This window comes from Lissotriton vulgaris, unplaced genomic scaffold, assembly GCF_964263255.1.
Source record: "Lissotriton vulgaris unplaced genomic scaffold, aLisVul1.2 SCAFFOLD_6724, whole genome shotgun sequence".
Classification (NCBI taxonomy): domain Eukaryota; kingdom Metazoa; phylum Chordata; class Amphibia; order Caudata; family Salamandridae; genus Lissotriton; species Lissotriton vulgaris.
The window spans coordinates 27,319-44,939 of NW_028255684.1; the positions used below are offsets into that span (position 1 = coordinate 27,319).

The 17,621-nt window shown below is 40.9% G+C and overlaps 1 protein-coding gene across 1 annotated transcript in view; it reads left to right on the forward strand.

Annotated features, from left to right (window-relative positions):
• The first annotated feature begins 3,627 nt into the window (after nt 1-3,627).
• LOC147659038 (uncharacterized) overlaps nt 3,628-17,621 on the forward strand; it is a 45,213-nt gene continuing 31,219 nt past the window's right edge. Inside the window, exon 1 of the mRNA XM_086952023.1 lies at nt 3,628-3,829. Coding sequence (XP_086808149.1) covers nt 3,628-3,829 — 202 coding nt within the window. The remainder of the gene's footprint in view (nt 3,830-17,621) is intronic.

A 17,621-nucleotide genomic window follows, 5' to 3' on the forward strand; every position in this document is an offset into this window, starting at 1 on the left:
AGAAAGTGAATGTGAGTCTGTGATCTCTTTAATGGATCTGCCCATAGGGGAACCTGGAACAAGTGTGCCAAGGGCAAGGAATCAGGGTAGGGCAAAAGAGGTCCTGATTGAAACAACTTCGGGGGTCAGGAGTGCCACTGTGGTAACTCCAGAAGAATTGGACAGATGGACCAAAGAGTTAGAAAAGGATACCCCAAGGGACACACCTCAACCCAAACCTTTAGAGATCTATAGACTAAGGATAGAAATAGAGGAACTTATGGCCGGTAATGTGGGATTGGACAGATTGAACACCCTTAGTGAGGAAGAATTACTGTTTATCAGCAAAAGCCTTACCAGGAACACCAGAGTGCTCCATGAGAGATTAATGGACACTGCCGCTGACATGGGAATTGATGTTAGTCGCTCCAAAGTCCTTCAGAAACCTTATAGAGCGGATTTTTCGGACAAAGACTTAGAGAACATGAATGTGTCAGGGAAACAAACCCAAATAAAAGAATGACTGAAAATACTACAGAAATGGGGAGACGTAGAAAAATGGAAAACCCGGTGGGCAAAGAAAAAGTAAGATAGTAGGGCTAAACCCACGGCTTCAGAATACGTACTGAAAGAAGTAGGGCCAGCAGAAAAATTATGTCCCATGAGAGAAGTACCTGGGGGAAAATATGTCCATGTCCCTTGGTCCCGACAAGATATTGTGTCATTTACTAATGACTTCCCGAAATTACGGGAGAAACCAGTTGACTGGTATAGACAGGTCGAACGCTTCATAAAGGTTCAGAAATGTCTTCTGAAAGACCTGGATGGGTTTTTCGACATTGTGGTGCCTGTAGATTTGTGGACCGAATGCAAAATTGAAATTGATTGGCCCAGTGATGAATATGAGAGAGACTCCAAAACCGGAGCTCCCTCACCTGAGGTAATGAGGAAGTATGATCAAGTCATACAATACTTGAAGAAAAAGGTGCCCGCAAAGGAAACTGATTGGACCCGGATAGATAGAACTACCCAAGAGCGCGATGAAACCGTCCACTCCTTTTATGAAAGATTACTGCAGGTGTTCAAAACTTACAGTGGAATTGATAAAGTGGACATGAAGGACATGACCCATTTCAGTTATCGATTCGTGTTAGGATTAAGACCTGAAATATCCCAGTGGATTTGAGATAATAAAATCAGCTGGCAAGGTAAGCCCATAGATGATGTCCTCAAGTATGCCAAATACTGCGAGGATGAGATAGAAAACAAGAAGAAAGCCTTAAAGGAAAAAGTCATGTGGGCACAAGTGAAATTGGCTGAACAGCAAGAAAAACAGTTAAGTAAATTGAATAATAATAATCACAAAAAGATAGGTGGTAGTGTTCCCAAAGGGAAACGTCCGCACACACTCTGCAAAACAATCTTATTATTTCTATATTTAGTACACATCAAATCGTCTATTTCTTATAAGAAAAGTAATAGTCAATAGGGTGCTACAGAAACTCAAGGCACCTACCACCTGAAGGTGCCGTTAGTTACACACTGAAAGTGTGTCACATGAGTTCAAGCAAATTTTTGAGAAACTTATAACAGCACTCCTGTGGGCTAGTGTGTAACTAACGGCACCTTCAGGTGGTAGGTGCCTTGAGTTTCTGTAGCACCCTATTGACTATTACTTTTCTTATAAGAAATAGACGATTTGATGTGTACTAAATATAGAAATAATAAGATTGTTTTGCAGAGTGTGTGCGGACGTTTCCCTTTGGGAACACTACCACCTATCTTTTTGTGATTATTATAAGTGTGCCCTGCACCACTCCTTTCTCTGTACACGTGAACTGTGCATGATTGACCACAGATTCAGAATATCAATAGACGTTCAATATTTAGAATGACTAGCTTTTCAGATGACAGAGACAAATTATTTAACGACATTTTTCATGACAAGGGGGTTCAATCCAAACCGACTACGAGTGTAGAAGACAAACCTGTTGGTTTGAAACAGTTATTTGTGAAACTAGAAAGGCTCCGTAAAGCAGAACTTTCTAGATGGTGGGATTTGGCCACCTTAAAAAAGTATATAGAATTGAAACAAATCCCTAGGGGTTTACGTGTAATAATCTTCCCGACCTTTGAGGATCTTGATCCGGACCTTCTTAGTGAGTGGGAAAAGCTAATTTCTGGCTCTTCATTCGGGATGATTGACATTCTCATCCGACATGCAGAACGTAAAAGAGCTAAACTTTTGACTGAAATTGAGGCCATAGAAGAGGAGATAAAATCATTAAACCTACCAGAAAACACAGAAAAAAACTATAACGTTCTTAAGGGAATACTTAACTCTCATCAGATCTACATTAGGAACAAAAAATTCAGAAAACTTAAGAGGGACGAAAATGATTATCGTAATGGAAGGATTTTCACTTTCGCTAAAAAGTTTGATGAAGTGAAGCCCAGATCAGGTACAGCATCTTTGGCAGAGAAGAGAGCTGATACGACCACATCAGCCAGTAACTCTGATCTCTCCAGCTGTGCCAGCGGATTTAGTGAAACTAGAAGTGAGATCTCACCTAATAATGTAACTCCTGATGTGGGAAACACTGGTTCATCTTTTTTATTAGAATTGGAGAGGTTCCGCAAGGGAACCAAGTCGACATACAGTCGAAAAAACACAGGAAACGAACCAGAAGAGGTGGGAGAAAGAACAGGAACAGACGAGAGCAAACGGGTGACAAGATCAGCCTCACGTGTACAGAGAAAGTAGTGGAAAATACTGATATTTCCAATATAAGTCATATTGCTGCATGTCCTTCTGAACCTAATGATGTGTCCATTATAAATCTGTCTTCTATTACATTAAGCACTGTAGAGGAAAATGTCTTAAAGAAGGGCTTGAATTTTTGTCCGATGACCAAACCTGATTTTGTTTCTTTACATATTGATTTGTTCAAATTTACTAGAAGACTAAAATTAAAGAAGTTTTTTGATGCAAATAAAAAAGTGTCAACTATTCCTGTGTATAATGTAGCTGAAAGTGGACAATCTATCAAAGATATACAAAATGTGCAAATGCTATTAGAACTTGATGACAGCATAGACAATCCACCAGGAATACATGACATTATGATGGATTTGGGTATTGATTATAATTTTACAACAAGTAGTGGTTTGAAAAACAAATCTATCTTTGTTCCACAACTTCCACATGATAATCTGATTGATTGTTTCTTCAGAGCGGTTACAGCAGAGCTCTACAAATTAGAAGACAAATTCAAATGGTCATCTATCACAAAATGTGATAACATAAGTACTCAGGAAAGGAGAGCCCTTAAACAATTATGTGGTTATGACAATACTGTCCTCAGAGAGGCCGACAAAGGAGGTAATATCGTCCTCATGGACAAAAGTGACTATTTTGCAGAAATAGATAGACAACTTATGGACACCACCTCTTAAACTTGCATTGCAGCCAATCCTACATCTGAAGTCAATGTCCGTTTGGAGAAAATGTTAAAATACTGGCACAGTACAGGGGTCTTGTCCGATGCAGAACTTAAATATCTTTATAACCCGAATCCTATGGCAGCTTACATATATATTCTTCCCGAAATACATAAAAGTACGACTAAACCACCGGGAAGACCTATAATGTCAGGAATTGGCTGTGCCACAGAACATATCTCTGAGTATATAGATATTACATTACAACCCATTGTACGCAATCTGCCCTCATACATAGAGGATACTAAAGACCTCCTCAATAAATTAGAAAACTTGACATGGATGGATGATGCTCTATTGGTGACACTAGATGTTTGTGCTCTATACACCAGTATTCCAGTTGATAAAGGTATGGAGGCCCTGACTTATTTTCTTGCCAAACGTGATGCTACCCTATATTATCATACTGAAATGATCTTGGAATTTACCCGCTTTGCCCTAAATAACAACTACTTTGTCCATAACAAAAAATGGTTTCAGCAGCATTTAGGTGTAGCGATGGGGGCCAAATTTTCGCCCTCTTTTGCTAATATCTATATGGGATTCTTTGAAGAATTCCACATTTGGAAAAATGGTCCCCCTGAATTATCAAATCACATCATTTTTTGGTGTCGATTTATAGACGATATCTTTCTAATATGGGGAGGCGACGAAACATCGCTTAACCAGTTTGTTATGTACATTAACGATAATACATACAATCTTAGCTTCACTTCACACCACAGCAAAAGCAGTGTAGACTTTCTGGACATCACTCTATTTGTGAACAATGATAAATTGGAAAGTAAATTATATCGAAAAAGTACTGCTTGCAATGCAGTACTGCATGCAAGCAGTGCTCATCCATCTTCTCAGATTACTGCAATTCCATTTGGTGAAATGACCAGATTGCGTCGCAACTGCAGCCGTGAAACTGATTTTCAAAATGAGATAAGTAACCTAAAAGAACGCTTTACAGTGAGAGGATATGATAGGGCAATATTAGACAAAGCACATGATCGTATTAACAAAGTGGCTAGATCTGAAACCCTTAAAAAGAAACCTAAGAAAAGGAATAAAAAAACAACTACAGAGAAAGTAGCTTTTATCACTCAGTTTAATTCTCACAGCAATCAGGTGTACAAGACAATTAATAAACATTGGAGCATTCTTAGAATGGATCCAGACTTGGAATCCTATCTTACTAATAAACCTAGAATTGTGTACAGACGAGGACAAACTCTTAGGAATCAAATCAGTCCCTCTATAATTAAAGAACCTGCACCAACAGGAAACGCGAACATATGGTTTCCAAACAAACCTAAAGGTTTCTTTAAATGCACCCAATGCTGTGTCTGCCAATTTGCTGACGACAAAAAGAAAAGCTTCAAGTACAATTCCCAACAAACTCATCAGATTGATCAATTCATAAATTGCAATACAAAATTTACTGTATATTGCATAGTGTGTCAGTGTGGCCTAATCTATGTTGGGAGCTCCACTAGACCTCTCAAAGAAAGAATCCAAGAACATATACGAGCTATCCGTAATTGTAACAGAAGCTATCCTTTGGCAGTTCACTATAATACAGCTCATGCTGGTTCTGAAATAATTGCGATCAAATTCCATGGTATTACTGAGGTAAAAGCCAATCCGAGAGGAGGGGACAGAACCAGTGCACTTAGAAAATGTGAATCTCAATGGCTCATTAAATTACGAGCGGTAGATATGGGACTTAACATTGACCGCGAGCTTCATGTCTTTCTTAAAGACTAGATTACCAATTGTATTCAGATTATTGTTTACCTTCATGTACATTTGTAGATGTTAATACATATATCTTTTTACTTCTATACGAATGTGCAATCATCTGTAAAAACTATGCACCTCAATTACTGTAATATTTTGAAGCACTGTATATTATACTAACCTTAAGGTCAATACTGTTTTATTAACAAAACCATGCTTTGTTCTTTTCTTGGTGGTAAATGCTTATAATAAGCCCTACTATGTTCTCAATTCTGACTGAAGCCCATTCCAACATGTCTGTCACGGGCTTACCACAACTGAAAACTATTCGGGTTAATGTATCGAAATATTAAAACTTTTTAGGAACTTAACGCAACTGATGCATGTGTCCAAAGATAAAATTCCATTGCTGTATTTTAAAATGCGCATATTTGTCGCATCAACTTCCATCGATCGGTTTTCTGCGCCTCCCCGACACTCAAATATGGATGCCATTTCCACTCGGGTAGTTTGTTATTGTATGAGCTAGTCCTTCTTCAGTTTCCCTTACCTAGTGGCCCATGTGGGTGGCGGCGCATTCAATCTAGCGGCCAGAGCATAAAATGCCGCTTTTCGACTCACATTGTTTCGCGATACGGAGACCGTTTGGGTGAGGAAATGCGATAACTTGACTTATGGTAAGCGCCCACTAGTTATTGGAATGCATGGTACCGGTTGGTTAATAGGGATAGTCCGGTTACTTATTTGGCATTTTACTTATATCGTTTCAGCGCACCAACTTATCATGGTTGTAAACTCTACTTTTCAAATAACACCGGCTTACTTTCGAGTGTTCGTCTTCATGAACTAGATATAAACAGACGTGTACTGACCCATCGTATATTATATAGCTAGGTGAGTTTTGGCATTTCACTATTATGGATGTTTCAATTAACACATAGGCTGACACACTAATATACCTGTGTGTGTATTTAAACAGGATATACTTGCTTTTTCTCGCATTACTAACCTAGTACCTTATGTGAGTTCTGCTGCTTTACATCGTACACAATGTGCGGGTATCTCATGGCTAAATGTGAATTTCTGATGTCTCAGAGAGGGATTTGCAAACTTGTTTTCTTAATATGTCAGGCTTGTTCCACCTAGCATAACGTTTCTTAGTAGCCGGGTTTACTGTTCATTTATTTGTTGTGCTAGCATATAGGAGCCTCAAATTACTTTTGGGCATTGTGTGATACGCTTCTTTTTCTTTTTCCTGACTTGTCCGTCAATAGCTTATGAGCTGGGTCGTACTTGACTACCGGAATTGTTGATACAGACCGGAAGACTTTCCCTATTTCGCATTTTTGCTCCACCTCTCACTCTGCCACATATATTTTGGGTGAGTTGATTGGCATCCCAATTACTTAAGATATGGGTGCTTTACATTTTTTTAAATATGCGCACTGACAGCATCATCTATGGAATTGTAAGTGTATATTATACACATAAGTATTACGTAGTCTTCACGTGCGTCATTTATATCTTCTTAGGCACGAAAGGATTGTTCTTTGAAACCAACTCTATGGGTTTATTTCTATATCTAGTTATCAAGCTTTACTAAAACCATGCTAATCTAATACAGCTTCTTTGCGGCCTTAGTAATACAGGTTGTTTGTTTGGACACATGTATCGGTAGGTTGAGTTTCCTAATTTGGATTTTTCTTGTGCTCTATCTCCTCAGATATTAAGTTTTCATCCCTAAATCACGGCTCATTCTGTTGAAAACGTGATGCTCAATACATATCTCAGTTCGCCGTGTTCATGGTGGGTGTGTATATATACATATATGTTTTAACTGTATATATGGATTATATTTGTTACACGTAATGTTTTTCGCCCCATAGGGATCTTTCCCCAACGTAAAGATATCCTTCTGGCATTTGGGATATTTCTGTGTTATATTTTAAATATTGCTTATACTATCTTACATGCCATTGTGTGATACAATGTATCACAAGATAAAATACAACATCTGGTGTGGTATTGGGTCACGTATATTGGATACAATGTTAGCATATATAAATGCACTGTATATATATGTGTTTTTAAAAAAAGTTGCTATCACATTGTATATATGTTTTTTAACTTGTTATCACATTGTACATTGTTTGAAATTTTTTCCCGCCTTGAAAAAGTCCTTGTGTAGGGCGAAACACGTGTTGGTGATATCTATTTTTGCTGGGAACATCTGTTTTATGGAATTGAAAGAATAAAGATTGAAGAAAACAAAATAAGTGGACTATATCGCGAAACCCTTTTGTTTTGATATCTCTTATTGAATATAACCTTGTCACTTGTTTCTTTCTGAAATACTCTATGAGCAGTAGAGTTTGATACATTGAGGGTCCACAACTTATGCCCTAACTGTTAGAATTACTAGCCCACAGGAGTGCTGTTATAAGTTTCTCAAAAATTTGCTTGAAATTGAATAATAATAATAATGCACAAAATCCCACTGCTGGGGGAGGAGGGAAGCCCCGGGTAAAAATGAGTCGAGAAGAGGCTATGAAGAAGTTCCCCTGTCACTGGTGCGGTCAGATAGGGCATTGGAGAGACGACTGTCCACATTTGCTGGCTGGTAATGCCCCCGTAAATGGTTTAAATCCACAGGTGCAGAAAGAGGGGACCCGAAAGAACCAACAACAGGTAAAGCAGCCTCCGTTGCCTCGCGCTCCTAGACAAAATTATAAGAATCAGGCTCAGCAGAATGAGAGGGTCGAAGTATGGGAAGGAGAGAATGAGAGAAGTGCAGCAGCTTCACAGTTCTTGTTAAATGATTCTTTCCTTTGTGATGATCAAGATTGACGGGGCCTGAGGGGGGAGGACAAGGAGTGCGTACTTGGCGCCTCCTTACCGGTAGACCAGACTGGACCATACATTGAAGGAAAGGTTGAAGGAAAAGACGTCACCTTTTTGTTGGACACTGGTGCTACCCGTTCCACTGTGAGAACAGTGGATGTTCCTAACCTACCCCTCTCGGGAGAAGCTATCCAAGTAGTAGGTGTTTCAAAGCAGATAATCAGTACTCCGGTAACTGAACCAATGGAGATTTCCATAGGGAATTTCAAAGAAATGCACAGATTTGTGGTCTGTGACTCCAGTCCCGTGAACCTGTTAGGACGAGATTTGTTGTGCAAAATGAATTGTACCATCTTTTGCACACCAAACGGCGTCGAAATTCAGACCCCAGATGAAGATGGCCTGTACAAATTGATGTTAGTAAGACCCGACACAGAGATTAAGCTCCTGTCCATTAAAGACTTACCTGAGGAACTGCAGCTAAAGGTGGTACCTGAAGTATGGGATTTCACTGGAAGAGATGTAGGTTTAATGGCAAATGTAGACCCAGTTAAAATAGCAATAAAAACAAATGCTGTTTACCCAAGAACCAGACAGTACAAAATTAGTGCAGAAGTAAAAGCTGGAGTTGCAATTGAAGTAAACAGGTTGCTCGAAGCAAACATCATACAGGAAGTGATGAGCAGTCCCTGTAATTCACCCATAATTGGAATTAAAAAGCCTAGCGGAAAGTACCGGGTAGTGCAGGACCTGCGCAAGGTAAACCAAATTGTTGTACCTTGCTGTCCCATTGTGCCCAACCCCGCAGTGATACTGTATCAGATTCCTTGGAATACGGAATGGTTCACTGTTATTGACCTGTGTCATGCATTCTTTTCTATCCCATTGCATCCCGAAAGCAAATTTCTTTTTAGTTTTGAATTTGACAGCCATGTCTATGTCTGGAATCGTGTCCCCCAGGGGTACACCGAAAGTCCATCGATTTTCAACCAGATCCTGAAAAGATGCCTAGAATCTTTAGTACTGCCCAGGGAGTCTGTTTTGGTGCAGTACATAGACGACCTTTTGGTGGCGTCTAAAAGCCAAACGGACTGTGTCACTGATACCATTGCCTTGTTGAATCAGCTGGGGAAAGGAGGACATAAAGTATCTCCAGACAAGTTACAGTTCTGCAAGAACTCAGTAAAATATCTGGGGCACCAGATATAAAAAGGAATTCGGAAAGTCACGACAGAAAGGATCAGAATAATTCAAGCTATGGAACTACCCAGAACCCAGAAAGAAGTAAGAATGTTCCTAGGAGTGGTAGGGTACTGCAGACAGTGGATTGTGGGATTTGCAGTGCTAGCCAAGCCCTTGATAAAAATGACCAAGAAAGGAGTGGAGGACCCAGTTAGTTGGGACGATGAAAGCATGACCGCTTGGGTAAAATTGCGAGATTGTCTGTGCTCAGCTCCTGCATTAGGAATGCCTGATTATTCCAAGAACTTCGAACTGTTCTGTGACACTAGAGACAATTGTGCGCTCTCAGTCCTAACGCAGGAACAAGGGCTGAATAGGCGTCCCGTGGCCTATTTCTCGGCCACATTGGATCCAGTGGCTGCTGGATTACCCGGGTGCTTGAAAGCAGTAGCTGCTACTTGCGCTAGTCTAGAACAAAGTGAAAATATTGTCATGGGACATCCTGTCACTGTATATGTTCCACACTCAGTCGTGATCTTACTGACACGAACCAAGACTCAGTATCTCACCCCTAGTCGGCTGACTAAGTACGAGAGAATTCTTATAGGTGCCGAAAATGTAATCATTTCCCGGTGTAATGTACTGAACCCTGCAACACTGTTGCCCATTCCCCTGGATATAGAAGCAGAAGATGAAGTTGAGCATAACTGCATGGACTTAACTGAATTTAGCACCAAGCCACGTCCTGATATCAAGGAAACGGCCTTACTTGATGAGGATCTTATGATGTTTGTGGATGGCTCATGTTTAAGACATGAGGATGGAGGTCTGAGTGCTGCCTATGCTGTAGTCACATTGGAAACAACCCTGGAAGCGTCTTACCTATGCGACATAAAATCTGCACAAGTAGCTGAGCTAATTGCATTGACAAGAACTTGCAAGCAGGGGAAAAACAAGAGGGTAACTGTTTATACTGACAGCCAGTACTGTTATGGGGTTGTTCATGACTTCGGCCAAATATGGTTACAAAGAGAATTCATGACTTCCTCAGGTACCCCTATCAGAAATGGAAAGGTGGTACAGAACTTACTGGAAGCAATTCAATTGCCCAAAGAATTGGCTGTGGTCAAGTGTGCGGCTCACAGATCTGGAAATGATGATGTGACTGCCGGAAACAGGTACGCTGACCAAATCGCCCAATACTGTGCCCGATACAAAATGTCCCTCCAAATAAAATTGTGGGGAGGTGGAAGCAGCTGCCAACTTATGGTGTTTGAGAGTGTAGCTACATGGGAGGAATTGAGAGAATTACAACAGGCAACAGACAGGGAAGAAAAGGACAGATGGGAGAAGGATGAATGTAGAATAAGGGACGAGGTTGGTGTTGTCGTTAACCAAATTGGTGTGCCTGTATTACCAGACTGTCTGATAGCCCCAATTGCCAGGATCATACATGAGGACACACATATTGGGAGGGATGCCATGTGTCGTATGTTTGAAAAAGTATTTTATAACTCAAAATTCAGGAACACAGCAGAGAACCTTTGCCAGAGGTGTTTAGTGTGCCAGCAGTTCAACGCAGGAAAGAGGACAGTAGTGGAACAAAGTACAATTGGAAAGGCAGAAGGCCCCTTTGTCAGGATGCAGGCGGACTTTATCCAGCTGCCCATGTGCAAAGGATACAGATACGTCCTGGTCATAGTTTGCCTGTTTTCCAGATGGGTGGAGGCCTACCCAGCAAAGAAAAATGATGCTATAACTGTAGCCAAATTATTACTTAGAGAGCTGATACCTAGATTTGGAATTCCAGAGACGATTGAAACAGACAGAGGTGGGCATTTTTCTAACGAAATCCTAAAAGAACTCTGTACAGCATTTAAGATCGAGCAAAGGCTGCACTGTGCATATCATCCAGAGGCTTCTGGAATAGTTGAACAAGTGAATGGCACTATCAAGTCCAGACTGGCAAAAATGTGTGATTCAACCAAAATGAACTGGATAGAAGCTCTGCCCCTTGTGCTGATGATTTTGAGAAGTATTCCGAACCGAAAAACAGGCCTGAGCCCCCATGAAGTACTAATGGGAAGAGTGATGCGACAGGCATGGGTGCCTGGACACAAACTGCTAAGTATTTCTGATGATTTGGTGCTAGAATACTGCAAGCAGCTGGGTGACCAAGTGCGTTCTATCTCTCACCAGATTGGAGAGACTGCTGTCGAATGGCCTACAACTCCAGCACATAAACTGAGACCAGGTGATTGGGTGGTGTTAAAGAAACACACCCGGAAGAGTTGCCTTGGACCAAAGTGGGGAAAGCCAAGACAAGTGATCCTTGTCACCACAACTGCTGTAAAGTGTGCTGGCGTACCGAAGTGGATCCATGCCAGTCACACGAAGCGGGTAACTGGAGAAGACGCGACTGGAGCTGAAGGTAGCACAGCTGAGGAGACTCCAGAAGAGGGTCCAGATCTCGCTGACATCGAGCTACCGAGCACAAGTCAAGACGTCGAATGGTTCCCTGCCGACGACCAGGTTCTTGATCCAATACGAACCAGAAAATATTCTTACCTAGATAGTGAGTGGGATAGTGAAGGTGAGACAGAATTAGAGGACGAAGGTCAGGTCATCAAGACTCACATCAAACCTGATCAGGAAATAGGCCAAGTAGGGACAGACCAAGTCATCGACACTCCTCCTGAAACTCCAGAAACTGTAAAGGGACAGATAGTGATTAAGCTGAAGCTCATGCGGAAGAAAATCAAGGGGTCGAAGTGCATGAACAAGAACAGATAGAAATAGACGAACGTGTTCAGGAAGTGGAGTCCAACGTACCTGAAATTAGAGATCAAATCCAAATTAGACCTGAACAAGGCCAGCTTAGAAACCAGGCAGAAGAAACTAATGAAAGACCTGGAACTAGTCAGACAGGAAGGGAAATAGACACTGCCGAAACCAGAGTGCCCCAGCAAAGCGAAAACAAGAGAGTTCACGAGGAAGGCCAAGTGTCCTCGACCACTAAAAGCCTCAAGAAGAAGAATGAACCCCGATACATAAAAAGACTGAGACTAAGAATAAAGACAGTTGAAGAAAAACTAGAAGACAGAAAAAGGGCTGCCAGTGAAAGAAGAGAAGCCCGAGTCCAGTCCAACCGACGAAGCTCACGTGTAAAAAGACAAAACAAGCTGTATCGGAGTCCTGAATGGACTTACTTGGTGTTGGAAGAAATTGACGATCCTGAAACCAGTGGCAAAAGCGACGAAGAGTCCATTGCTGATCGGAGTTCTGACGAAGACCCTCCTTGAAATAGACCTGAGCAAACCTCTGGTGAAAAGAAACAAAGAGGGGTTGAAAAGCCACCTGTAAGCCACAATGTCTGATTCAAGTGTAAATGGAAGATCCAAATTTAGCTGTTGTAAAACCTGCTGTAGAATATGCTTATGTAGTATAGCAATGTTAATAGTGATATGGATAGGATTAACAGTTTTTGTACCTTTTATGATAAGTAAAGACCCTAACTTGTATCCCACTAACCCAGTGACTCTAGACACGGAAGCTGTACAGACTGAAGAAACACCACGAAGTGTAGAAAGACGTGACAATGCCGCTGTACTGAGACAAACACGACCTGACTTAGAAGCATCAGATGAGGGTGGACTACATTTCCACAAAATGAAAAATAGAACGCAGTTGAATGTCTTCGCTAATCTTTTAGTGCACTATGTAGAAGCTATGGAAATAGAAGACTGCTATGTCTGTATGAAGCTACCTACTTCTGTAGCTGAAAGTGTGACTTATCACCATTTACCCCTGACCTACGGAATTTCCTGTAGTATATTAGCAAGCTTATTTTATAGAGGCACTTTACAGTATTACTACTCAAACACTGACGTAATCTTTTCAGAACTCCCTGTTAGAGGAAACCTGAACATTGTACATATTAGAAGCGAGGTAACCCGTTATATGGGAGAATATTTCCTGACTATAGGTGACATAGACTTAAATGAAGCTAGAAAAGCTAATCTAACCTGTTCCTTGCAGGAGCAGGAAAAGATGTTTTTGAAAATGGCAGAAAGAAGGAGGGAAAAATTTCAGAAAAAGGCAAATGATGAGAAAGATAGAATCCCTAGATGGGCAGAAAATATGGAAAGCACCTCAGATGGCGAAGCTACTCCTGCATTGTTGCTGGATTTTGAACGGAAAGGGAAACTCTGTCTTCATAGAGAAAAGACTAGTTATTATAACAATGTATTCATCGGTTCCAGTGAATGCGAACATAATTACAAGGTAATTGGAGGTTGGGTGATGGGGAAATACTGGCACCCTCCCAGGAGCATATCATGAATGAAACTCACCAGACACAGCAGGTTGCTCAGAAACAGAGTGAAATGTATTTATTGGTACCAAAAGCATGCATCATTGCTAATTAGCAAGGAAGAAGTTAGATCTGCTACCTTAGGGGCTCTCAGACCGCTTCTTCCCAGAGTGACAAGTTTCTAGTTCTTATATACTCTATGAAGTGCCATTTCAGCTGAACTAGAATAAGGCACCAAGCCAAATATGGCTGACATGGATGTGCAATGTCTGCACCATGCTAAACAGCCAGATATGGGCAGACCAGAAAGGAAGGCTCTGCACTGTGTAACATTTGCATATCATGTAGTCAAGACAAGCAAGGTGACCTGTTAGGGTATACAGAATAGCTTGTTGAAGCTTGTCCAGTCAAGGTCAGATAGGAAGCCATTTTGAGCTCCAGGCCTCATGTTAATGTGATCTTATATAATCATGAACTCTTTGGAAGTACATGCAAATGAATTTATATGGATATTCATATATATTTTGTAACAATCCTCCCTTTTGGATATACCTATCCAACATTAGTGTAAAACCAAAATATATATATATATGTCTATATATGTAGGAAACATTGGTTACATATCTTTGGATGGCATTACACAGTCTTTGCATAAAATGCATATATTGTCACATTGATACATCTTGATGATATCAATATTATATCAGCAGGCTGTTGTGATACCAGCAGTAAGTGTCCAACAAATATTGTCTCTGTGCAATGCATAGTGCTACAGTGACACTTCTATCTCAGTTCCTGGGCACCTTTTGCAAGTGTCAGTACTTTAAAGGCACGCAGTAAGCGTTCTTTTGCAAGTGTCAGTAATTTAAAGGCACGTAGTAAGCGGTCATCTGCTTCTCCTCCTGGTCCGCAGTCGTCTTGTTCAGGGGCAGTGTCACGGACCTGCCCTGCGTTGTCCTCTTCAGTCTATTTTTCTGCAGGTGCAGACCATCATGTGTACTTCACGCAGCAGCATCAGTCGATGTAGATGTTGTGTCCTTCTGACACTTTATGATGGGCCCTCATGGATCATGGAAATGGTCTGGTCTGTCCTCTTCTTGACTGCTGTGTTGCTCAGATCCTCTGGTGACAGATGGTTATCTCTTTCTGGTACCGTCCTCTCAGGCGTTGAGGCGCTGCCTTGCGTCTTCTCCCCTCAATCCATTCATGGCGTTGGTTCACCGTCTGTGGTCCAGTCCACCTAAAACTAAAAGAAACAGCTTTTATTTTTCTCGCAAGGACCATGTATCCATAATCACCTTAGAAGTCCTTGCCACATTGCAGGCAGTCCTAAATTCAGAGCCTTAGGCCAGTCCAGGAATGTTCCATCGGTTGCTTTTACTAATAATTTATTTTTGTATTTTTATTTTTATTTTGGAGTTCATTTACTCCTCCTGGCCTCAAGTTGGAGGGTGGTAGGGGGTATGCATGTTATACTTTATTCCCAAAACCAACCTCTTCAGCATAAATGTAGTCACTAAGTGATCTCCATTTTATCGCTATTTATGCCCTGCTGGGTCCCTAGCCTTGGAGAGATGGCTTTACTGAAGTACTGCGCCCCAGTTGCTGCATTATTCTTCCCTGTTGGATACACCTCCATTAATTTTGAGAACATATCCACCCGCACCAGCAAATATTTAAATCCATTCACTGGGAAGCAACATGCATCTGCGCATTCATCCTCCCTTGTGCTCCAGTCTTGTAAGGGAAAGGAACATACTGCGTGGGGACACAGGCATCTATCTCATCCTGGTAGGCCCATACTCTCTTCATTATTCAGCTCACATCCATCATCAATCCTCCCTCTATCTTCATCTGTTGTTGGAGACCATTGCGCTCCCTTTACATCATCTTACAACAATTGTCTCTGAATGAGCTGTATTTTTGGAATGCTTTATTCATTAGTCCCATCTGCACTGGCTGTAACATATTTTCATTTAATGCTGTGTCAGCAATGGCATCATCTTTGGCTAACTTAGTATTAGCTCCTGTGTATGCTTCACATTTTATTACCGCTATCCTAGTGTACAATGGTATTTCTTTTAACAAGATCCTTAATAAAGGACCATTTTTAATAAGGCACCCTGTTTCTGTTATGAATCTGTGATACTTTCACAGCTGGCCACAAATAAGAACTGCAAAGCATAATGTGAGTTAGTTTAAATGTTAACAGTTTTATCCTTGACTAGTATTCATGCTTTTGTCACAGCATACAGCTCATCTTATTGGGTAGATGTTCCAAGTGGCAGAGCTGAACTTCAACTATTGCTATACTTCAACTATTGCTATAGCATACCCTGCTCTGCAATCAGTGTCTATCGCTATGGCATACCCTGCTCTGTAATCAGTGTCTATCAGTCTGCTGGAGGAACCATCAGTGTACCACTCCTATAGTCTACCTTTTTTAATGGTGTCTAATCTTGGCGGGGTGCCGTTTTCTACAATCTCAACACCAACTTACTTAGGGGTCATATCTTTTCCTAAGAGAGTGGATCTCATCAGCATAACCTATTGCAGGTAATACTTTTGACAAATTAACAGGTGGGCATCTTACATGGTGCCATTATAACCTGTGTGCCTGCTAGCAGAAAAATGTTGTGTCGATCCAGACAACAACCACTGCACCAAATATGGCACCTAGACAATACAGGTATGGTCCAACACAATGATAGCCATCCCCTCCACCATCACAGCTGCTGACCCCTAATCACTGCAGAAAGCAAAGTCACATAGTTGTGTCCCACAGGCCTTTCTTTTCCAGCTGTGTCAGCACACCATTGGCAGCATCACTTCTTTTGCAATGTTATTTTGCTCTGAAACAGAGATGGAAAGGCAGTTTGTATTCAGGCAGACCAGCAGTCCCCATGAAGGTGCAGTACACAATGTCTCTTTCAATTTCTTGAAACAGTTTGCAAGTTCATTTTATAACAGTCATAGCATCTGCATTCATTATCCATTGGTGGCAGCAGTTCATTATCCCCAGGAAGGACATCATTCCTTTCTTGGTGGGCAAGAGCTGAATGCCCTGAATTTAATTCTGTCAGGTGATATGCTGCGGGTACCTTGGAATATCACAAAACCCAGGTAAGTCATCTCATTTTGGCAGCACTTGGCATTTCGACAATGAGGCTTCTCTTCTCTCCCGGAGGTAGTTCAGCAGAGCTACAGTGTCTTTTGTCAGTCTTTCACAGGCCTCAAGTGATGGAGATGTCACAAGGAGCTTATCAGCTTACTGCAAGACAATATACCACCTTCCAAGCATAGGTGGTCCAAGTCTCTCTTTACTGCCTGCGCATTGACATTGGTACTCACAGTGAACATAGTGGATTTGGTATCTCAGTATGATGGCAAAGAGGTTCACACCCAGTGGATGGACTTTAATGCTAAAACCCACTGAGGAGAGAAAAATACTCTGCCTCTACAGGTATACATAATAATATTGTACTGGTGTCAGGCACAACAGGCTCTAATGGGACCACAAGTTCAAGGTAATCACTTTATAGGGACAGTATTTTTTTCACCACCAGCCTCTCTTTTTTTTTTTTTTTTTTTTTTTTTTTTTTTTTTTTTTTTTTTTTTTTTTTTAAATATCACTTTGTTGTGAGGGCATTATATCCTTCAGTATCAAGTTTGTGCTATATAAAACTTTATAATAAATATATTTATCCAAAACCTCTTCGTTCCCTATATCTATAAACTTCTTGTTAGTTATGTGTACATCCATCCATTTCCTTTTCATATGTAACAAACTGCAGTCTAACAGCAGCATTCATCATCTCTCAACACATCTATACGTGCGCTACAGAGGTTGTATACAACAGAGAATCCTTACTGAAGCTGTAAACAGTACTTGCTCTGTTCTAACCTATCATTAGGCATTTGTGAATAAATTCCATTTATTAAAAAAATATATATATAGATATATATACTGTTGCAAAATTATATTTATTCATATTAAAGTTGTGAAATGTATCCCTTTATCTCCCACATTAGTGGAAACACCTTCCACTTTAGTGGAACCATAAAATTCTCCTTGGGC